The 24,177-nt window shown below is 39.6% G+C and overlaps 1 protein-coding gene across 1 annotated transcript in view; it reads right to left on the bottom strand.

The window, feature by feature from the left end:
• Positions 1-23,129, bottom strand: part of gnav1 (guanine nucleotide binding protein (G protein) alpha v1) — a 44,742-nt gene extending 21,613 nt beyond the window's left edge. The window contains exons 1-5 of the mRNA XM_005925077.3: positions 22,310-23,129; positions 22,002-22,093; positions 9,280-9,372; positions 8,609-8,769; positions 6,439-6,567 (exon numbers count right to left, since the gene is read on the bottom strand). Of these exons, the coding sequence (XP_005925139.1) occupies positions 6,439-6,567; positions 8,609-8,769; positions 9,280-9,372; positions 22,002-22,093; positions 22,310-22,439 (605 nt within the window). The 5' untranslated portion in view covers positions 22,440-23,129. The remainder of the gene's footprint in view (positions 1-6,438; positions 6,568-8,608; positions 8,770-9,279; positions 9,373-22,001; positions 22,094-22,309) is intronic.
• Positions 23,130-24,177: the final 1,048 nt, after the last annotated feature.

The raw sequence follows: 24,177 nt of genomic DNA on the forward strand, positions 1-24,177 counted from the left end.
ACCTGGAGCTCCAAAGCATATGAGTCTAAAGTGGGCTTTTTTAAAAAAAATGGTATTTATTACATGTTTGTGGTGTGCAACTTAATTTTTTTTAATATCTGCTGCTATAAAACAATGTCTAAACTTTAGGATAATAAATGTCTCATCCTGATACAACCTATTCCATATATAAATCATCCTGTTAAAGAAAACAAAATCCACCAGTGGATCAAGTATACCTGCAAGCCAGTAGTGTTGGTAATGAAATCACATTAAATTCTTGAACACTTAAATTCTTGTTCCAATCTATGTGAACTATAAAGATGAGCCATTTGTACATCCATGTGAGGTTCTGCAAAAGTAACAGGATAACTTTCATAGCCAGTAAAGATGAACAAAGAAGCACATGTGGCTCTGAAGACAGAGGTCCCTGGTCTGATCTAATCTTTCTATTTCTAAGGCCAATGCATGTTGTTCTCTTTCACTTGCTTTGAGAGGTCATTCAACTATATGTTGTGTTCACACAGAAAATGTTTATACTAGGAATCTTTTTTTTTTCTACACAACAGATGAATAAATAATAAAGTAATAGCCTAAAAACCCTGTAATTCCTAAATCTTTCCTCCAATCTGGATGGAAATAGCACTCAAATAAACCTAAAAGTCTGTGCTTTACCTCATATTACTCATATACTTTAAACTGTTTTTGTAAACTCATAGAAGCTTCATTTTTAAACTTTAATTTGTGACTTAAAATCTGATGATTTAGTACCTTATAAAATGCACTAAATGAGTCAGAATGAAAACAGACACAGGCCTAATAGCACTTACAGTGAGACCTAAAGTGATTCTTAAATAATAGAGGGAAGGAGTACAGGGCGCAGATGTGGCCACTGATGAGAAACCTTATGAACGAACAAGCGAGACAATCATTGAAGAGAGGGAGACGGTTTCGCATTGTGTTAGCTCTGAGTGCGGCCCGAATGGCGACAAAACGACACCAAAAACTCGCCTCTGTAATAACACCACTTTCTGAAATATCAGCAGGTTACTAACACAAATGCTGGGAAGTAATATTTTAAATGTGAAATCAAAAGTCTTTGTTTAACAGTAGGTTAAAAAAACTGCACACTTCCTATGTCTGAAATCAGAAACTCACCCTTTCTCCCCTACCATCTACTTCTCCAAATCCCTGTAATACCCATTTTATGGCCAAGTATGAAATAATTACATTAACTTATGCTAAGCTCTTCATCAACCCTCTGGGTTTAATCTTTTCAAGTCACAGAAGGAAATCCACACACACTAATGGTGCAGAGTGTCAATTAACTAAAGCCAATTATTTATCTTCTCCAGAATTCAGATTAGAAAGAGGCTGCGTGAGATGCTGGGCTCCTTCCTGCAGCACCACCTGGGACTCCGCTCCCCCAGCTCTGATCTGACACCGTCACTTGGTGGTGACGTCAGCTTCTTAGTGTTTCACAAAAAAAAAGAAAAAAAAGAAGAAGAAAAAAGGCCCAGACAGATTTTTTTTTTTTTTTTAAAAAAAAGCAGAAACTGAGCAACTAAATGACGCAATTAATAAGATTGTGAGGGAAAGGTAGCATTTATCACCACAGAACAAAAGATTCGGGCACGATCAAAGGATCTCAATGCAGTGAAATGTTTCCTGAGTTTAAATTTAAAAAAAAAATAAAACGCACAACAACTTACTTTTGTCAAATCAAGTCAAACATGTCACGTCTGCAGCATCCAGAGACATAGTAGAAGCATTTAAATGTCACGCCAATATCCCAGATGGCAGCCGTGTGCTGACAAACTGACTTTCTCTACGATGTTTATATGCTAAACAGAGATCGTATGAAGCGCTGAGGGTAATGTGTTTTATTATTATTATAATTCCATATGAGATGTAACGTCGAACTAAGATGAAGGACAGGTTGATATTGTGGTGGGAAAAAGGGGGAGGGAGCGCTCCTTTGGTGGATATTACTGACAAAGAGGTGGAAAATAATCTGATTTTCTGGAATATGATGACAGACACAAACCCACACACACACAGAAAGAATGCGAACTGTGTTGCCCGTGCCATAAAAGTCACACCGGTAAATGGAACCGCAAAACCAACTATTAAATTTTATGGTCTGTAGAGGTCAGTTGCTAAAGTTCAATAAGAACTTACTGCTCTGGAGTAAATCATTTCATCCCAACTCTGACATTTTTTTCCCACCAAGTCAGGATTATGTTTCATTCATTTCTACAAGAAAATGACTTTGATGGTAAATTTTACATAAGAAACAACTGTGTTAGCTTTGCTATCTCCATAACGGCCTGGACATGACAACAGACACAACATAAATTTAACATTCATTGCCTGATTTGAGATTTACATGATTTTTAGCTACACAAACAGCAGGATTTAATATACAGACCAGAATCATACTAGATATTACCTCTAAAAGTAAAGTAAAATTAGCGGCTATTGGGGATTTAAAGACAAATTAATTTTCAGGAAAAACACCTACAGCAGTCACCAACCTTTTTTGCATCACGGACCGGTTTATGTTCGTCAATTTTTTCAAGGACCGGCCTTTAAGGTGTCGCGGATAAATACAACAAAATAAAACGATACGACAAAACCTGTGGTATTTTGTAAATATAATAATAAATGTGAATTAACTGTGTAACTTTATTAATAGCGTCCTCCTGAAATGCGCCAACAACATTGAGAGTAACATCCTCCTCTCTGCCCCTTAATGCTCTCTGGTCACTATGGTAACAGGTAAATATTTCTTTCAAAATAAGACACAACTACAACACAGGAAAAGACCCAGAGTCAACCGAGTTAACGATAAAAAACCCTGAAAACCATTAATTTCACGCCCCAAGCTTCAACTCTCGTGGCCTGTTACCAAAAGACTCACGTGGCCTGGGGGCTGCAGACCGCTGACCTATGTCACCCAACTTGAAATCTCCAGTAGAGTGAAAAATAAAGTCACTACATAGGTGTAAAAACTGCAGTTCCTGGAGCAACCACTAGAGGCTGTTTAATTCAGAAGTAAAACACAGAAGTAAACTTGTTTACGGCCTGACATAAAAATATCTTTTTTGGTCTTTGCAAATAATTTTCTCTTTCAATTACATTTATGCAGGGGACGCATTCTTATTTAACAGACTGGCTTTCAGTAATATTAAGATTTTAAGGTATGCAAGGGTTAAGGGCGGGGCCACTTTAGGGACAAATGTTAGACTGATGACAAAATTAACATGACATGGGACCGACCACCTGGTGAGCTTTCTTCAGGCCTGCATTCCACCTCTCTGATTAAAAATGTTATTTAACCTCCTAGGACCTGGCGTCCACATATGTGGACATCACATTTTGGGTTATTTAGACCAGAATACTCAATTTTGCTTTACGAGGACATTATACTGCTACTGTTCTATCAAACTTTTAAACGAATATCGTCATATGTGGCTCTTATTTTTCTTAAAAACAAAAATAAGGTTAAAAAAAATAATCTGGTAATTATTTGTTGTTCATTGGGCCCCAATATGCCCAAATATCAAAGAGAAATTAAAAATGCATACTGTGGAAGAGTGCGGGTCTTAGGAGGTTAAAAAAAAACAAAAACAAAAACACTAAATCTTGATGGCTAAAAGGCTGAAATCACTTCAAAAAACACTGTCTGCAACCCAATGAATGACATTCTAGGTGACTACATCCATCTTTTATTTGCAGTGAATATAATTACACCTTATAGGCAGGTCAGTCAGTTTCTTATGTACCTGTAACTTTAGACTGTACTTTAACTACAACCTGAAAATCCTTCAAATGTCATACATTATCATCCATCACTGAATAACATCTGATCTGTCCCAGATTAACGCACCCAAACACAGACAGAGTAAGAGACTGTATGTGCATGTGTGTGTGTGTGTGTGTTTTACATATAAACATTTTATATTTTTATCTCTTCTCAAAAATAAAACATAAAAAGCTGAACATTTCATTTTAACAGTAGGAAATGAAAACTGTCAAAGACGATCAATACAACTCGCAGCGAATGCTCTGGCAGATTTAATTGACATATAATTTTCTAATTCTATGCTGCATTTCATTCCATCGGCCCTAACTCTTCTCACTCCCAAACGTACTGCTGTACGTTTACTGATTCAGGTGTTTAGATTTCAGCCAACAATTCAACTTGTTTTGCCAGTAAAAGCACTTAAAAGTGACGGTTCATTTCAATCACATACAGTTCAGCTCACATTTTTACTCAACTTTAAACTCCTGGCAGCACTTCAGATGAATTATAAAGTACTTTGATGCTTTCACTTGAACTGAAACCTAAACTTCCTCCAAAAGTATTTGTGCTTTGTCTGCCACCTGTACGAGACTTTCAGCATTTTACTGCTTAACTTAAAATACCCAAACACAGGTGCATTTGCTCAAGAAAGTTTTGCTCTGTTTTTTCTTTAAATTACTTAAAAAAAAATCTAAGCTGAAAACAACAGCTAGGGAAGTAAGGATTAGCAAAAAAATGGCGTCACTTCCAAGCCAACCTCGGGAATTCCTTTATCCACACCTCATCATCTTTAAATAATTAGCAATTAAACCCAGTCAACACCCAAAGTCTCTTGTGCTACCTGTATAAGGACAGTCTGGGTTTTAGCCTGATGTAACACCTCTGCTCATAAAGGTTTCACCAGGAGAACAGCTACAGACTACAAGTCTTATTTAAGTTACAACAAAACATCAACCAAAAACAGTAACAAATAATCCCAACAAGAAGTGATCACTTGTCCCCACAAAACAAGTGGTCTGATATGACTACAAGTTTCTACAGCCATAAAATTCAACAAGATAAATGCAAGTGTCCATCTGCAAATAAAGAGTCACACCCACACACACCCACACCCACACACACACACACACACACAGATCACAAATAGTGTGGCAAAGGAATACACAAAGTTACTTTTTTTCCAGTTAACCACATTTACAAGTTATTCAACAAAAGTGGGCCGCAACTCTAAAAGTCACACTACAAAAGAACTGCATCATTATTCAAAAGTCACCAATAAACAGTGATGTAGATGAACACAGCCATGTTCACACAAGGCTATAACCAAACACTTTTCAAAATAGCTAACCAACCACGCCCATCTGCAGTACTGTTCCAGGAATGTGGCAGATTCCCACCCAGAATAACCAACAAGCAGGATGACCTAAATCAGCAAAGAAAAAAATACTAAAAAAGATATGCTTCAATATAAGGACAGCACAGCCATCTAGCCCACAGGATCCCGGACAAACCCCCATTTATGTAGCACAGACGGACACAAGAATTTTTGGAAATATTGGTTTTACTTTAAATTTCTTATAATTAGTGCTGTCAGCGTTAATCTCGTTAAAATGACGTTAACGCCATAACCGCATTAATGCCTCAAATCTCCGTTAGTGAGTTAATGTGGATCGGCCCCGTTCATGGGGCTGCACAGTGCTAACGTGTTAGCACGGCTAGCTCGTTAACACGTTAGCGCCGTCCAGCCACACCCGCATTAAGTCGCTTATGGAGATTTGCTGCGTTAATGCGGTTATGGCGTTAACGTCATTTTTACGAGATTAACGGGGACAGCACTACTTATAATCTAAGAAACAAAAACAGCCATGACAGCATGATGAGTGCAACCAAAAACTGGTGTTACCCAATTTATTTACACACCAAAGGTTCTTGGACTTCAACTGGAAGGACAGTTGGGGCTGCAGAGCGTGTAACCGTCATACGACAAATGTAAAAGAGTATTTATCAAAAAATCTGATAATAAATATTTAAAAAATGTGTCACTAATCAAATGAAGCACCGTTTAAGTAAGGCGTTGAATATTTAATAAAACTGCATCGATATGAAATAAAAATTACTATTTTTTCCTTTAGTGACATTTATTCTGCATTAGTCACACTGCAGAGAAAATCAAGTTCATTAGTACCTATTGCCCTGTCGTGACCGTCAGTGGCTTCAGGAAATGAGTTCAGCCATAGGAAGATGATAAAGAAGGTGGTATTATGTGACAACGGCCCATTGATCAGAGATGAATATGGTCATCTGACAGCAGTCTCCTGAGCTCAGATACCTGCCCTCTGCTGCTCCACTGATAAGACCGAGCCACTGATGCTTCTGCGTATGTGTGTGTGTGTTTGTAGATGAGCATAAAGCCAACTGATAGGTGTCGTATTGACGTATTGAATGAAGCCGCCCATCTCCATCTTATATCTCAGGACTATCATATGGCTGTAGACTGAGATAAGACAGTCGCAGCTAAAGAAGTGAAGTAAGTCGGTACGACAGGCGCTCCCTGCAGAAGTCAAGAGCAGACCTGACAACAGCAGCTCTGAGTGACTCGGTTCTTGTATGCAGAATCATCCTTCACCTTAATAAAAAAGAAAAGTGACTACCTGAAAATAAGGTGGTTGACTTTGAACTGGGTCTCTATCACGCCTGTCGTCCTCAGTCGTACTCGAAGGACGTCTGTCTCTGTGGGCACGTACTCAGGAGACATGATGCGGCTCATGTTCTCAAAGAAACTGGGAAAGGAGGAGGAAGGAGAAGAAGACAGAGGGAAGGGTGCAAAAAGGTTAAAGAGCCAGGAGAAACAAGGGGAAGAAGAAAGAGAGCGGCAGGGAAATTAATAACTTGAAAACAAACTTGAGATCAAAAGAAAAATCAGGTATCACTTACGGGAGTGGAGGCTAACACATTGTGTGTTTGGTGTGGCTGAGTGCGTGTGTTGGGTGTGCAGCGATAAGGCTGAAGCCCCAGGGGCCGCAGCGGTTGATCACGATGAATATTCACACTGTGGTTTACCATAATAACACACTGAGGCACAGCTTCTAAACACAGATTAGCTATTTACACAGCTAGTGTAATCAACTGTATCGTGTGTGTGTGTGTGTGTGTGTGTGTGTGTGTGTGTGTCTCTTCAGTAAAATGTGATCTTTTTACACACACATTCACACGATGGCATCTCCACCTATGTGAACTGACTGTGACATTCTCTACCCGTCATCCTGAATTAGTTTCTTGGACAGCGACACACATCCTGCTGCTAAAAATAAAAAAAAAATAAAAAGAACAACAACATGCAAAGCCTGTTTGTACTTCTGTTGTTGTGAGGACCACTTTGAGCTTTAGTGGTTATTTTACAAAGCCAGCAATTTAAAAAAAAAAAAAAAAAAAAAAAAAAAAAAAAAAAAAAAAATCTGTTTGCAATTCCTCAAAATACTAGTTCGTATATAATGCAGATTTTTGCACTGCAAGTGATCTGCAAAGCATCTTTTTGCAGACGATGACTCGACTCAGCTGCTCGCCAGCTGTTTGCGTTCCGGTTTTATTCAAATGCAAAAGCGAAGTTGCTGAGAAACTATATTATTTTCCGGTTAATTCGCCATCCTGCAGAAATTTCGTCACTATTTGTGGAGGGATTTCTGTTTTAAATCTCTGACATTCTGGCTGGACTCTCCGTATAAGCAGTTAACAGATGGCAAGAGATTTGCAACTGTTGCCAGTTTATCACAGTTAACAGTTGGAAACACCTGAAACGTCTAACAAGCCTTTTTATTGGAAATCAGTGAAAGGGCTTTGATTAAATCGACAGACCAGCAGTATTTTTACATGGTTTGACTTAACGATAGTAATCATAACAACAGTAATGGCATCAGTCAAATTCAATTATAAGATGTGTTGTGTGTGGTATTATTGCAATTGAATCCATTTGTGGTTGCGTCAGGAAGGGCACCTGGTGCCGAGCTGCCCACTGTAGCAACCTGTGTTTTCATTTTTAAATATCATGTTTATCGTCAGTGCACACTCTTTGTGTTCGTCTTTAGTTTGTCCTCATTTTCAAGTTTCTGCATATCCAGTTTTCAACAGCAAACTTGGTGAATCCAATCACAACAAATGACAGCAGACAACAAATATCTTAATTTGTGTTTAAGAAAACACAAATTAAGATCAAAGAGTAATATATGCATTGTGTCAATAAGAGTCCTCATAAGTACTATAGAAGCACAGTGTGTGTGTGCGCGTGTGTGTTTGCAAGAAGGTGATGCATGGTGGTTCTCAGTAGGAACCAAGAGTCCTGTCGGTGTAGATAACCCCAAAGCGAGGCCTCTCACAGGGGCGGAGGATGAGACCGGACGGCCTCCTGGTGGGTCAGCGCTCTGTCTTATTTCTGTTTCACACACTCTACTTTCTTATTTTCAGGCTTCAGCCTCAATTCTTTGCTTTCACTATGGTGTCATCACTTTTGTGTCTAATCACAATTTTTTCCCTATACTGATAATTTTAAAAATGCCTTTCCTCCTTCATACACGCATCCAAAACTAAAATAATATCTGGTTTATGTATGTATTTAATGGCTTTTATTTTAAGATATACAACAGTTGTGGAAGTATATGTGATTCCAAACTGTGGTCTATCTTCCTGCACTCTTTACTTTCTTCCTTTCTCCAGACATTAACTCCCAGTGACAGTAAGCAGATGGCTCAGCATCAGCTGCTAAGTCCAGCTAATTAGTCCCCTGCATCTCTTCAGCACAGCGTGAGTCTGTTCTCGAGGAGTACTCACTACAGCGCCGAGTCATTGAGCTCGTACTCGTATCCCCGGGCGGCCGCGGCCCTCACTCCCTGGTCGGCCCACAGGCAGGACAGAGCATGGCTCAGGAAAGGAAAGAGCACCTGGTCTTCGTCAAAACAACGCCCACACGACAGCACGGAATGGGCGTGAACCTGCCAGAAGACAACAGGGAGACAGAAATTCAGATTAATGATCAGGGAGGAGCGATTGGTCAGATGGAAAAAAAAAAGATAGAAGGAAGCCTAAATGATAGAAAAGTTTATGAGTCTGTCTCCACATCCAGACTTGTTAATCACACAAACACATACACAAAGAGATGCTCACACACATTCTGATGACATCTAATAGAGGAAATACTTTGGTCATCATTGCCCAGCAGGATGTGCTGTGTAGGTGGAAAACACATGCACTCTGATAACTTTGACAGTAAAGTTCAAATTAAATTAAACCTCACAAGCAAACCACCCACCAGTGGCCTAACTTTATGCTCTCCTTCAATGAAAGCTGTGTAGCTATAGTGCTAAGATGCTGCCCTCTAATGGTGATCCAGGTGACGTGCAGAGACACAAGAAGCACAAAACTCTAAGAGGGCAGGAGCAGGATGACAACGACAGAAAATAAAAAGACCAAAATTGAAGGTGAGAGAAGTCGAACATGAGTACCTTGTTTCTGTTGTTAGCCAGGTTGATGCGGAGGGTGCCCATGCCATGGAGGACAAACTTCATGGAGGTCAGGAGGTTATCGAGCACTGCCGGCTGCCAAAGAGCACAGAGCAGAGGTCAAGTTCAACCACAGGATAAAAGGCACTATCGAGCTGTTTGAAGCTTCTTCTCTGATCTTGTATTGTAACTGACTTTCACCAATCAGAGCTCCTGATCACATCTTCATTTGCAAAAAGCAGCTGCTACCCACCAGGGAAAACCACCCAGTTTTCCTCATGTTACAACCCTGGCAAACACTGCCCCTGAGTGGTTAACCCCTGATAGTATACTTTGCCAGTTCAGGTTTGTGGACCTCTGAGACCTGACTCATGTCCTTCCTGACTTGGTACTTGGAACTTAGTTGAGTCCAGTCAGTGTATCTGAGTGTGGCTGGGATCCCCATCTGTTGGACATTTAGATGATTCTCCTCTGATTCTACTGAATGTTATAAACTTGTTTTGGTTGTATCCTCTTGATTAAGTGATTGTGCTGTCTGCTATATAAATAAATCTACTACTACCAGCCCACCAAAGCATGTCCAGTCCTCTAACATAGAAAGAATGTGATGCATAAGATCCTAAATACACCTGAACAACTCAAATTAAACTAATTTCAAAAATCTGTATTCATGCTTACACACCTGGAGATTTGAACTAACTCAGGGTGTGTGTGTGTGTGTGTGTGTGTGTGTGTGTGTGTGTGTGAGAGGTGACAAGGCTTCACCTCACCAGAAGAGCTGAGCAAACAGCCCTGCATTGACTTGCATCACAAATAAGTTGCTTTGTGTTTCGTCTCCCTCTGACTCACAATAAAAGTCACTCAGAGATATACAACTTAATATCACAATAACTTTGTCACTTTGAGTCTTAAAAACCAAATAATGTGTTCAGTTTTTCCTGCTTTATGACCGTGAACTTCACTAAAAATCAGAATGCTTCCGGTAAAGGGACGAGATTTGAGATGTGCAACAAATAATATAGGAAAAAAAAAACAAGATATCCGCCTGGAGCTGCTCAGATTTGTTAGGTCACTTAGTGAAAATGGAGGAAAACATGCTAGTCCTTATTTATTTCTTTTACAGAAACTGTTCTAACGGTTGATGCTCAAACCTCCACATAATGACATCAGCATGTATGCAAACAATCTCTGTGAGACCGCACTACACACTCAAGTTTCACATCTTTTTTTTCTAGTCTTCAGTCTGCATGATATCACTGAGAGTGCTTATTATGTATGGTCATCTCAGGGACAACACTCTGGCTTTAAGCACAACAGCCCAATCCACTTGTGTTAAAACTTGTTTTTTATGAGGAAGCCAATCAGAAGGAAACTTGTTTCAGACAGATGAACGACTTCACATATTTACATTTTTCTTTCTGTTGTATTTTTCGACCAGCGGCAGTGCTGTGAAGCAGTGTTTTAATACACAGACCTTTGCGTGCATGCTGTGCACAAACGTAATATAGGAAACAGTTTCCCAACGCCCTGCTGATCAACAGCTGTTGGCTGCAGATATGTCAGCATGTCAGAGATGTCGGAGAAGACCGAGAGCGGCAGCTGATTTGAATTATACACAGCTTATATTATTCAGAAAAGAAATGTTTATGAAGAAGAAATTTCAATTAAAACAACATCACATGTTTATATGTTAATATATACTTCATCTGCAGTCACTTCTGATTTCAAACCTGTATGGCACAATAGACAGCATGCTGTTGTTTGTCCAAAGCTCAAAAGGTTTAACAGAGTTTATATAAACGTGATTATATTTCCAATAATTACTATAATTTTAATATTTATGAGTCTTTCGAGATTCATTGGCTCATGGCGGTCATTCGAAGTGGAAATTCACGCCTGCACTGGGCAGAGTAGTGTACAATAGGGCTGCCACGATTTGTCGACTAGTCACGATTACGACTGATTTAATAGTCGACGTCGTTTGAAGCTTTGTAAGATCCCAAAAGACGCAAGGAATAAGTAGTAGGTATTTAAGAGTGTAATAACGGACTGAAAAGAAGAAGAAGAAGAAAAGAAAAAAAAAAAAAAAAAGAAGAAGAAGAAGAAGAAGAAGAAGCAAGAAGAAAAGAAGAAAGAAGAAAAGAAGAAGAAGGAAGAAGAAGAAGAAGAAGCTGTAAACAGTTCAAAAAAAGAAAGAAAGAAAAAGAAGAAGAAGAAGAAGAAGAAGAAGAAGAAGAAGAAGAAGAAAGAAAAGAAAAAGAAAAAGAAAAGAAAAGAAAGGAAAAAAGAAAAAGAAGATAAAAGAGAGAGAGAAAGAAAAGAAGAAAGACGAGAAAAGAAGAAGAAGGAAGAGGAGGAAAAGAAGAAGAACAAGAACAAGAAGGAGAAGGAGGAGGAGAAGAAGAAGAAGGAGGAGGAGGAAAAGAAGAAGAAGGGAGGAGGAAAAGAAGAAGAAGAAGAAGAAGAAGAAGAAGAAGAAAGAAGAAAGAAGAAGAAAGAAGAAGAAAGAAGAAGGAAGAAGAAGAAGAAGAAGAAGAAGAAAAAGGTGTGCATATAAGAGAGTTCGAAGCAGAGGTGTGTAGGTGGAAGCAGAATAAAGACAGTTAAAGACAGAAAAGGATAGGGGGAGCAGAAACAGAAGGAGAGGAATAAGGAAGAAGAAAGGAAAGAATGAAAAAGACAAAAAAGAGAGGAAGAAGAAGAAAGAAGAAGAAGCAAGCAGAAGGAAGAGAAGAAGAGAAGAGAAGAAGAAGAAGAAGAAAAGAAGAAGAAAGAAGAAGAAGAAGAAGAAGAAGAAGAAGAAGAAGAGAAGAAGAAGAAGAAGAAGAAGCAAGAAGAAGAAGAAGAAGAAGAAGAAGAAGAAGAAGAAGAAGAAAGAAAGAAGAAGAAGAAAAGAAAGAGAAGAAAAGAAGAAGAAGAAGAAGAAGAAGAAAGAAGAAGAAGAAGAAGAAGAAGAAGAAGAAGAAGAAGAAGAAGAAGAAGAAGAAGAAGAAGAAGAAGAAGAAGAAGAAGATAGAAGAAAAGAAAAGAAGAAGAAAATAAGAAGAAGAAGAAGAAGAAGAAGAAGAAGAAGAAGAAGAAGAAGAAAGAAGAAGAAGAAGAAGAAGAAGAAGAAGAAGAAGAAGAAGAAGAAGAAGAAGAAGAAGAAGAAGAAGAAGAAGAAGAAGAAGAAGAAGAAGAAGAAGAGGGAGAGAAGAAAGAAAAGAAGAAGAAGAAGAAGAAGAAGAAGAAGAAGAAGAAGAAGAAGAAGAAGAGAAGAAAAAAAGAAGAAGAAGAAGAAGAGAAGAAGAAGAAGAAGAAGAGGAGAAGAAGAAGAGAAGAAAAGAAGAAGAAAGAAGAGTAGAAGAGACAAGAGAAGAAGAAGAAGAAAAGGAAGAAGAAGAAGAAGAGAAAGAGAAGAAGAAAGAAGAAGAAGAAGAAGAAGAAGAAGAAGAAGAAAAGAAGAAGAAGAAGGAAGGAAGAAGAAGAAGGAAGAGAGAAGCAGCAACAGAGAGAGCTGGAGAAGACAGCAGCACAGCACAGCAGCAGACAGAGCAGACAGAAGCAGCTGAGCAAGCAGTCCAGCAGCAACTTCGACAGCGCGGCGCCCAGCTTAGTTTCCAACAATGGCGGCAGCTAGTTAGTTTTAATATTACTCTTATTATTCTTTCTGGGTCACAAAATAAACGTTTAACATATTTTCAGGCGAGAATGTAGCTGTGTAAACCTCAAATATCTGGCTCAGTTTATCAGGACACCACATATTTTCAAAAGCGCTCCGACGTTTTCGGAGACGTCTGTTACCCACTAGCTCGATAGCTAGCCGGGGGCTAGGTCACTAGCGCCGTGAGAACACCGGACTCCCGGCAAATTGTTTTCAAACCCACCGCCGTCTTTCGCACTCAGGTTAACATATATATGAGTCACTTAGATAATTAAAAATGTTAGTTGTTTGGCTTTTTTTTTTTAGTATTTTATTTGTTCCTGAGTAAATCGGTTTGGCTGAGATTAAAGTTATAGTTTTTACACAGCTGAATAAACGTCAAGCAGACAGCTGATTATCAGAAGTGTGAGATGCTGAGAATATACTCCGGTGTCCTGTTATATTTTAGATAGCAAGGAGTTTATTAAACTTCACCGAAACAATCTGCAGAATTTCATTAAAATTTGAATAAACTATCATCTTGTCTTTATTTTTAGTTAGCAACCTTAAACAGCTTAAAGCTGTAAGCTAATGATAGTTATATAAGAGCAGATGCTGCTGGTGCAATAAGCTGTAGTTTTACGTCCAGTGGATGATGATCTGATTAGTCGACTAATCGCATAAATAATCGGTGACTAGTCGACTATCAAAATAATCGTTTGTGGCAGCCCTAGTGTACAAATAGTGTCTATATGTGCCCTCTATATGGATACATGTGCACTTTAAGAGACTGAGGTTTTACAGACACGAGACCACTAACTATGTGATATTAAGTGGTTACCTATTTTGGAGGTGTGACAACTGTGATAACAATGTAGGCTCAAGTCACACAAGCCTAGAGACCGGTCAGTCACAGCAACCACTATTCCCCCTGCCAGCTGGTAAAAACCACTATGGGATTGCTTTGGTCGCTGGCACATTGCTTTAGTGGAAGTGAAAGACTCGTCTGCAAACACTGTCCAGCTTCTTTCCGAGCTCTAGTGAAACTGTGAAAAGCGTGACGCAAACGAGAAATGGAGACAGTTCGACTTCAAAGTGAAAGTTGTGCCTCTGCCCTGCAGCCAAAATATTTCAAATATTCCAAAGGGCACAACTCTTCTCCATTTCCAAGCTTGGCTAGTAGTTACAAAGTATTTGCACATAAAAAACTACAGGCAGCCGTGGCAATCTGCTAGTAACCAAAGCAATCACCTTTGATGCAACCATTTCACCCAGCAGGAGCCAGCAGCCTCCAGAAACCACTGCCAACCAGTCAGGAAATACATGTTTTTCTGTAGCAACGAGCGCTTGCATCACTTCCAATATGATAGACAACTCTTGAGCAACATGGACATGATGTCACACGAGAAACCTCAGTTATCCGTTATTGCCAAACAACTTTTCTGTGGCCTGTGTATTCAACCCTGTGTCAGAGCAAAATCTGAAATATTCATAAAAAAAGAAATCCATTTGTTTACGTTTACGGACATTAAACTGCAGGACCTATGTTATTCAGACCCTTCGGTGGAGATGTGTAACCCTGGCAACCAAGAAAACTGAGCTTTAAAAGAAGTGGCAGCTGTTGTATTTTAAGCCAAACCATGACCTTTTTCTATGGCCCGTATGGTACAAGGGCGCTTGCATAGCTTCAAGCGATAAAATCTTCAAATGACAACAACAGCACATCTTCTGTTTCTATCCAGATACAGATAACAGCTGCACACAAGCAAACAACAAGAAGACAACCAGCCTTCATCTGCGATATTCCATAACCGGAGTCGAGGGGTTGTTTTGACCAGGCAGTTACAGTGACGTGTAATACGGCATGGTTACACAAGAAATCTTAAAACTCACCAAGCTTCTTTGTTAAATCTGTAAAAGGAAGAAAAAGAACTGGTTGTCCCATTGGTACAACATCCTTGTGTCCCTATTGGAAAGATGACAAAGGAGCCGGATTATCTTTAGTTTAGACTGAAAACTGGACGTGCGGGTAAATATCGAGGTTACTAATGCTTATTAAAAGGCAAAGATTCACACATTGCATTCACTTGCCAAGTGAAAGGTCACTGGTTCAATTCCAACTAGAGACACACCAAATAGCATTCCTAACCCAGTCGGTACCAGTTGTGGCAACCACTTGTGACAAGGGAGCAGCCAAAAGTGCCCATTAAAAAATTTTTTTTTTAATAATAAATAAAAGTAATGTTTGTCACCAGACATGTGGATCAAGAAATCACTTAAATATAACCTGTCTGATAAAGTGAAGTAGACTAAAATATCATGTATCTAAAGAAACTCAAGAAGTCAGTCTGGGATCTGAGGAACTGCAGGCTTGACTTTCCTCAGTTAAAGTCAGGATAAATGTTTCGACAATAAGAAAGTGACAGGGCAAAAATGGCATCAATGGGAGAGCTCCAAAAAGGACAAAGTCTCATCTCACAGAAAACATCCTGATGGTTTACAAAACCTTTTGTGGACATATTCTGTGGACTAATGAATATTTGGATCCTATTGTATCTGACATAAAACTAACAGCATTTCATAAAAAGAAAATCACACCAACAGCCAAATATGGTGGCAGTAGTGTGATGGTCCGGGGCCCACTTATAGCCCTTTTACGCTAGTATCTATATGTACGACAAATTAGCAAAACATAAGAAATCAGCAAAGACGCCAATAATTTTTCACAGCAGTGTAGGTGGATTTAAGCACAACAAACATTGAGCAAAGTGTTGCATGACAATCAGTAAAATAACTGGGATAATTAAAACACAACAAAGGACATAGTTTAAAAAAAAAAAAATAGAGTAAATTTAAATAAAATTAAAACATAAATATAAATGATTAAAGATAACAACCAGAACTGTTGATAAAAGGACGCTGTTAATGATTGAAGCTAACATGAAGAGGCTAAAAGAGAAGCTGAGGGGAAGGGAGATTCAGAGGACTGATCGGCAGTAGAAGTCAATGTGTGACGAGGGGTATAAAGCTGTAAGCTATTAGGAAAGGTAGGCAGCGTCAGAATAGGTGAAATGTTTAAATATGTAACAAGTATGCGAGAAAACAAGAAATCAGGACGGGGCAAATAATTTTCACAGCACTGCGTGTCTTCCTTTAGACAATAGATGTCTTTATTGGCATTTTCAAATTTTTCACAGGTATATTTATTGTCACGAAGCTGGAGATCATCTTCAATGTTTACCACTTTCAGCATTTTGCAACATACACAAAGTAGCAATGAGGACTTTGTGTTTGCTCCAGGCTGAAACTGAGCTGAAGCAGAGTTCTCAGGTTCTCGGAGATGGAGTAGCTCAAAGGTAAAATGTAGCACTAATATGAAACTTCAGGGAAATAGTTCACAAATCTCAGTTACACTAGTTTACTTTCCCATGAGAACAAACAGGTTATTGTTTCAGCATTGTGGGCTTCATCAAAGTAACGGATGAAGGCCACAAAAACAAATGGAAGTCACAAGTCTGGCAGATAATTGGCTTTAAAAAGCTCTCAGACATATTGCTTATACTTGCATTTGATGATTTTCACCAGATTTTTTAGCAGGGTCACTGGTTAAAAGACAGACAAAGTTTCATTTTGTTTTAAATTATTTAAATTGTTTAGATTTAAAAACAGGAAAAACAGATTGAATCTGTTCATCGATAACATGCCTTCACTCTCGCATCTGACCTCACAAGTGACTCCGGCAAGGATTGGGTTTAACCAGGTAGCGTAAGTGAAAGCATGTGTGTAGACGCTTTCAGAATAAAAACAGTTGCATAACACATGTGGTCATAAAGATACAAGAAATACAGTTATGTTTGTGCGAATTATGCTTTTATGTTTTGTGGACTTTCACAAAAAAATTTGAAAAATGTTTATTCAGATCTGAGTTTGAAATACTTCTCGATTCAGTCAGCAGCACCTACACACTCTCTCTCTGCACCAGCCTAACAAACCAAATCAAATACCTGTGACTGATCTGCACCGACTGACACTCACTTTGAAGAAGCTGGAGCTAAATGAATGAACTGAAATAAGCAGATGCAGAGAAAAAGAGCCGCTAGCAAGTAAACATGAATGCAAATAACGCAGGACTCCAAAAATCAGTGATCTTAGTTTGAAAAGCAAGAAAATGCAAAACAATCGACATATTTTTTAGAAGTTCAGGAGTACACACACATGCAGCTTAGTGAGGAAGGTGAACTCTCATATTTCAAGTTGAATTAAAGTGATCAAAGCTTCATAAAGACAATGGAAGCATTTACTATAGAGGCGTCACAGTTCATGCTTCTATCTTTACAGCTCGTCTCAGGGTAGTGAGTCAGTTGTGCTTCCTCACTTCCCCCTCTCCACCTTTGTTGTCTTTATCAATTGTTTCCCAGTTCGTCCTCCCTGACTCAGCTTATTCTAGTTTAGCACTTACAGAGGAGAAGAAGAGTAGCAGGATGCTCACTGTGGCATCCTTTAAGTGAACTTGTGCAATGTGACAGCATTTAGTTCCACCCAAAGTTGCACAATTTTTTCACCGAGACTCTTGTATTGATGATGGGAGTCAGTCCACTGTGTAAAGTCTTTTCCAACCCAAAGATTCTCAGTGGGGTCTGGGCTCTGTGGTGACCAATCCATGTGTGAAAACAACCTCTCGTGCTCCATGAAGTCACTATTTTGGTTGCTTTATGCTTGAGCACAGGTAGCGCTAAGGCACCCACGGACCGCCCGTCTATCTGCGGAGAGTATTTGTTGTTGACAGAGGCAGTGTAGAAATTATGTGGTACTGTATTATGTGGGCTACTTGTGCCTGTGCTGCTGTTGGTCCATCAGCAAGCTGAAGTGAAACCAGGTGTTTAAAAAACAAAAGTATTCGCTGCTTCTGCTTTTCATGCTGTGTTGTTTATCTTTGATGATTCTTTTTTCACACTTCTCCCATTTAGTTCCATATCTTGCTCCACTCGTCAACCAATCAGCATTCGATGAGCACATAGATTATCCAAGACTAATAACATGCAGTTGGGATTTTGGAAGAAAAGCTAAGGAGGGATTTTGTAGGTGAAAACCCATCAATGTTCACAGGCCAAACAGACCATAAATGACATTTTTCAAAAGGGTAAAAGTAGCTTTTCACAAATGTGTTCTTGAGTGTTCTCTGCTCAGACTGCTGCCCCATGACATACATGGATGGATGGATGGATGGAGGGACAGATGTTAACCCAATAAAGAATTTTGAGTCACTTCCACAGTTCTTTGCTTGATGCCAATTATTTAACCCTGCTGAAAGAGAGAAGCTCTTTTTTCGTCTTCCTACATATTGTCTTTAGTTTAGGAAATGAGAAGCCACTCACTGCACCAGTTTGGGTTAAATAACCTGTCACCAACTTAAACATACCAGTGACTAAAGTTTTTATACAGTTCAAGGCTCATCCCCATTTGCTTGGTTAAATCCAGGCGGTGGCTTCCTCCTAAAAGCAAATTTCACCATTTTGCAGGCATCTGCAGATTTGCCTCTGGTAACTTGTTTTCATGCATTATCTGCATCTCTCTTTGATCATGCCAATATACAGAGATGCTTCACCAGCAATGGTGATGAACACCTTGGGAGACATCTGTGCTTTGTGTGCAGATATCACTATATCTCATTGTCTTTTCAAGTGATAACTGTTAACCATTTCAGAGCATTTGACCAATCAGTACAGAGCACATACCCTGCAGCCTACAGGAGTCACTGTATGGTAATCTGAACTCATTATCAGCTTTACCTCACCTCTCAAGGAGTAAAGTGACATCTTGTTTTTACCAGTGTGTGTGTGTGTCTGTGTGTCCTTTTGAAAGGAAGTCCACCAGATAGAAATCCACAGAGCCTGTTACACCTTTTGAACCTCTGTTTCCAGCTAGATTCAGCAGTTCAAAGTATTACGGAAACTTTGTGTTGCACTGTGTGTCAGCAAAGACATTATGAGTCCCATTACAACAACATAATCGCTAAATCCGTCCAGTTACACTGAACTATTGTCCTGGTCCAGCTCGGCGTTTGGATCAGCTCACTGAGCACAGAAAATTAACAGCCATTAGCACATGTCTCGTGTCAGAGCAAACCACGACAAAGAATGTGACTTAACTGGCAGCGGCCTGATATTTAATCATTAACTACCAACTTTTCTTTTAACAATGAGTAACTAAGTATAAGAGTGTAGCATGAGTCTGCTTGCAGGCTTTGTAGTCACATTTGAGGAAAAAGCTCAAAGATTTATTGCATTTCTCCAGCAACTTGTCCTTGACAAAAGGTTCTTAGTGAAACACCTGAGTCAACAGACGAGATTACAGGCTCAAAAATACGAATTCAGTTGATAAAAACTACTACATCAACAGTGCACCCACACCCACACACACACACACACACAGAAAAACAGAGCTGTGTGCACTGGAAGGGAACAAAAGGAAAAAATGTCTGCCCGTCGGCATGTCCAAAGTAAAAACCACACCACGGCCTCGGGCTGCAAATAAAAGAGGGATGAAACAAAGAGGAGCCCACGTCCCACCTTTCCTCCACTTATTACTTCTAAACAGGCTGTCCTGTCATGGTCCTAACACAACCCAAACCTAAGAGCCACGCAGAGAAATGTAGGAATGTTTTCTTAATGCCTTTCTGGCTTTTGCGTCAGGTGATATTTCATCAGAGAAAAAACAAAGTGGAGCAGGGATAATCTGTTCAGGTCAAGGCAGGGTTGAGGTGTTTACTACTGTACTGATGGAAGCACGGACTCTTATTCCAAATAGAGGGCAATGTGTCAGAGATAAACACAAACACATGTGAAACAATAGGTGAAAGAGCGATGAGGTCATCTGTGTATTTTTGTGCATGTGTGTGAGAGAGAAGAGGGCGTGTTTTTGTTTGCTGTGGGAGGCTGGGACGACAGGGGAAGGGAGGGGGGCGGAAGAGCAGGATTGTGGGTTGGTGTCATTTTTCCACTTAAAAATAAGGGCGTCACCTGAGAACAAAACCAAACCCAACTGACACCGGCGATGACAAAAGAGAGGTGCAACTGGAACTCAAAATGTGTTGAAGCATGTATGCAAAGTAACACTGAAATCAAATATGTATTTATGAAACAAAAAATGATGTATGGAGGATTGTACCTGCCAAAAATAAAAAAAAAATTGAATGAAGCATAGGAAATGGATTAGCCTCATTAATGTATACCTACATTAAACCAACTGTACTGTTGGTATTCTGTCTGTGTGAACATACAAAGCCCTGTCAGGCAGACAGTACCTCTGCAGACTCTCAGTCAGTTTCTTGACTCTCTTCTCCTTTCTGTGTTTTGATAAAAGTAAAATTTAAAAAACCCAAAAAACTGCATTTCCTCAAGTGGCCACTTGAGGTAAATTCCCAAAACAAAGACTCCCACATTAAAAATCCCCAACTTTACAGCATTACAAAGCAAGTTTACAAGCTAGCATGAAGACACATTTCTCTATAGCTAAGACAGGGTCACTTCTGAGCCCAAACCCCCCCCCCCCCAAAAACCCTAGCCATGTCCATCTTTTATATACAGTCTGTGGCCATAAAGCATTAGTGGACAGTAGCTGATCCTGGCCAATTAACTGCTCCCGAAGTTATTGCAAATCAAGGGGACGCCCCTCCCCTCTCCAACACATGCGCGCGCACACACACACACACACACACACACACACACACACACACACACTTCTATCCAGACATCCGGTTAACTTATTTTAAATGAATACTATAGTCAGCACTGGTTCAAGAAAAACTCCAGCCTCCTAACTTCTGAGTTTCTTTTCAGCTTCGTGGTCTGTTTCACAATCTAAAAAGAGGTTTGACTGTCAGACTTTTCCACTGACAGGACTGTTATTGCTGGGAGACAGAACAGGTAACTGAAGCATGATGAAGACCCTTCCTGAAGACTCTTCCTGTCATCACATCATTAAACACAGCAAGGAGAAGCAAGAGAACGTGATTGGCAAAGTACAGCAAAGTAAAAATCAGGAAAAACAATAAGAGAAGAGGTCAAAGAGGATAAGCCCTCGTTAAAAACAAGCTAATGGGAGAAAAAAACTGTGTGTGTGTGTTGAACCGTTTCCATTCTCCCCTCCCCATCCCAACCTCTAGTACAACAGAGGAATTTGGCTTTCAGTCACTCTCACACAAACAGAAGGAAGAGCAGATGTGAGCCAAATCACTGCATACCAACTTGTGCCTGATCCTGGGTATCATGAGATATCTCCCCCCTGCAGGAAAACCAGGCTTTGCTTTCATTTTCCATCTCATCTCTATCTCTTCTCTAATCATTAAAAAAAAACAAAAAAAACTGAAATGCATTCCTGTGTCTGCAGCATAATCTCAGCTCTTTGTCGAAGTCATGTTATTACCTGAAAGGAAACTAGACTCCAAATCAGGGATGAAAAACTCATTTTACATTGAGGGCCACATACAGACCACTTTCATCTTAAGTGAGCTGGACGAATGAAACTCCCCCTTTTGTCATTGCAAAGATGTTTAACTACATACTTAATTCCTGAGATATTTTAATATAGAATAAGGAAGTGCAATGTCTTTTTTTAATTAATTAATTAAATAATATGAAAGTACATCTCATTTTTTCTAGATGATAAATGCATAAAATTACAGAAACGTTTTTGGTAGCTCACTGCCCACAGTGGCCTGTGTGTATAAGCAAAGTTTTTTATAGTAGAAAGTGAAAAAAGGGAACTTTTCTGCCATTTAATCATTTCTCTTTTACTTAACGTCTGTGCTGTGGTATGAATCACTGTGGAGAGGTCTTTATCAGCAGGAAAAGCTGTAAAACTTACATTTTATGCCCTCTATCATGTTTGCAAAACTGTCCAGCGGGCCGGATTTGAGTTTTTGCCGTTCCAGGTTCTGGTCCTCGGGCCTTATAGATGACACCCGTGCTCTAACCCCACACGTGATACTGATCTTTTGAAGTCATGCATTTGTTTAGATCCTCTACAAGAGCTTAGTGGAAGCACTATATGCTAATAAACTGATAAAAAACACAGGCAGGGTGAGCGTGAGAGTGTTTCTCACCTTGAAGGTGCACAGCTCTTGCTTGGTGAAGCCATTACTGTGGATGATTTTCATCTGTTTCACCAAAGTGCTTTTGCCGCTCTCTGCTGCACCTGTAGGAGAACGTGAGATGGTTAAAAAAGTGTTTTAAAACTTGTTTTACTGTGTGTTCAACTGTGATCGGGCTTTATTTGTAAAAGTTATCTATAAAATCAAAGTGTGGTGTCAAAGTAGGATTTGTGCTTCAAAAATTAAAGTTTACATGGAATATGAGTTATTTTAAACTAAAATCATCAACAGCTGGGTTCATTTAAAGCTGTCAGTCTCACCAAGAATGAGTATTTTAACCACGTTCATCTCCCGCTTGGCAGATTCGTAAAGTTCTCTGTCTATCTTTTCGCTGTGTATCCTCGCCTTCTTCTGCTCTTCTGTAACTTCGGTACCGAGGCACAGTCCCATCCTGAGCGCGCATCTCCTCCACGAGCCCGGCCAGAGAGAAAACAAAAGCAGGGCAATCCAACCTGGGATCAGTCCGACTTTCTTTCTACAAGCTGCATATTCCGAGTTCGGGCTCTGCCTCTACTCCAAAACTAAACCGGCAGAGCGAAAAGAGGAGTTACCTCGGCAAAGAAAAAAGTCCAGGCCATTGCCAAAACAACCTTCTTCAAACTTCCAAGAGTTATTTCAAACTTTCGAGACAAAACTGATTTTACGCACAGCCACAAGCGCTTTTCCCCCCAGTTAGCGTCAGGTTTCAGCGCCTGTCCTGGGCGTTAAAAAACAAAAAGAGAGAAACCGCAAATCTGCTCGGCCGCTTTCCGCCGCAGCAGTTCAAACTCTGTCCTGCCGCCTTGGCAAAGACCCCAACTCATCCAAAAAAAGAAAAACACTACCTCCGCCCCCTGCTGCCCGCAACCCAGATGGAAATCCTTTGGACTTCCGAAGCGACGTGCTGAAGTGCTGCTGCTACTCTGTGTATTTCACCTGTTCATGAAAAATAAAATAGGCGTGACGTAATTAAAAACCTCCACTTACTACATTATAGACCTAATTTCTCTTTACTTTTCAGCTGTTATCACTTACTTTAATTGTAGCCTACAAAAACACAATCGACTTGCGTAACGTCGCGATGACGCACAGGTAGGACGTTTCAGGTATATTCAGTTATCATGTTAGGTTGTGCAAAGGCATGCTGGGATTTACAGTTTATGAGCTCGTCAAAATCCGCCTCCTAAAAGAGAGAAACAGATACGTGGTTTAACAGGTTGTGCAACAAAACAAAAGGGTGTTTGTAACCATAAAAACACTTCTACTGTGAAATGCGAACTATTTCATATCGGTGTTTGGAGCATTTAGAAATAACGAGTGGTTTCTAAATGAAAAAGCCTTTGTATGAATTTAAAATTATTATTTTCCATTAAAAAAAACTTAGCTGTTCAATATGAAGACATTTTAATTGAATACCTTGCCTTTATATTAGTTCAAATTTCATTTGATCAGACGATCTCATTGAGATAACTTGTACCTAGGCTGATCAAATATCCCTCTTTGTGAGAGACTGTGCAACATTGAGTCTTTCTCTATCTGTCCCACATTTTGAGTCAATGTTGCTCATTTTCGACTGATTCTGCAGGACACGCACATTCCTCACGCCTGTCTTTTACCCACTGCATATGAAAGAAAGGCTTTTTATTCAAGTCAGAAGAAGGTCAGCCTGTCTAATGGCGTACTCATCATCAGGGAAAGTTAAAGGGACCAAAAAGTCAAAACCTCTGCAGAGCTGAATAAAACATATTGTTATTGCTGAATATAATGAAAGCTCACACAAATGAAAAAGTAATGACATATGCTGAGAGTTTTTTTTCTCCTTTTCTTGCTTGAGTCACTTTTAAATTTTGCATAGGAGGAAAATGCAGTGTGTAGTGACACGGTATATGGGTCATATTTGGATTTAAAAAAAACTGCTAAAATGAGCAGATATTGTTAAAATAAAAAAGGTATGCCAATTTATGGATACCTCCAAACTGAAAGCTAAAAAGAAGCCTGCTACCAGGCAGAAGAGCAGAGGAAATAACTGTGAAATAAAATTCACACATTCTGAATTTTTATTTCATATCTCTTAGGAGTGTCGACGTGTCCCATCTTGTCTCACACAAACACAGTGCTTGCCCCACATTTAGTTTGTTGGGATATAGTC

The sequence above is a fragment of the Haplochromis burtoni genome, unplaced genomic scaffold (genome assembly GCF_018398535.1).
Source record: "Haplochromis burtoni strain Fernald_Lab_line unplaced genomic scaffold, NCSU_Asbu1 Contig_70, whole genome shotgun sequence".
In the NCBI taxonomy this organism is placed as follows: domain Eukaryota; kingdom Metazoa; phylum Chordata; class Actinopteri; order Cichliformes; family Cichlidae; genus Haplochromis; species Haplochromis burtoni.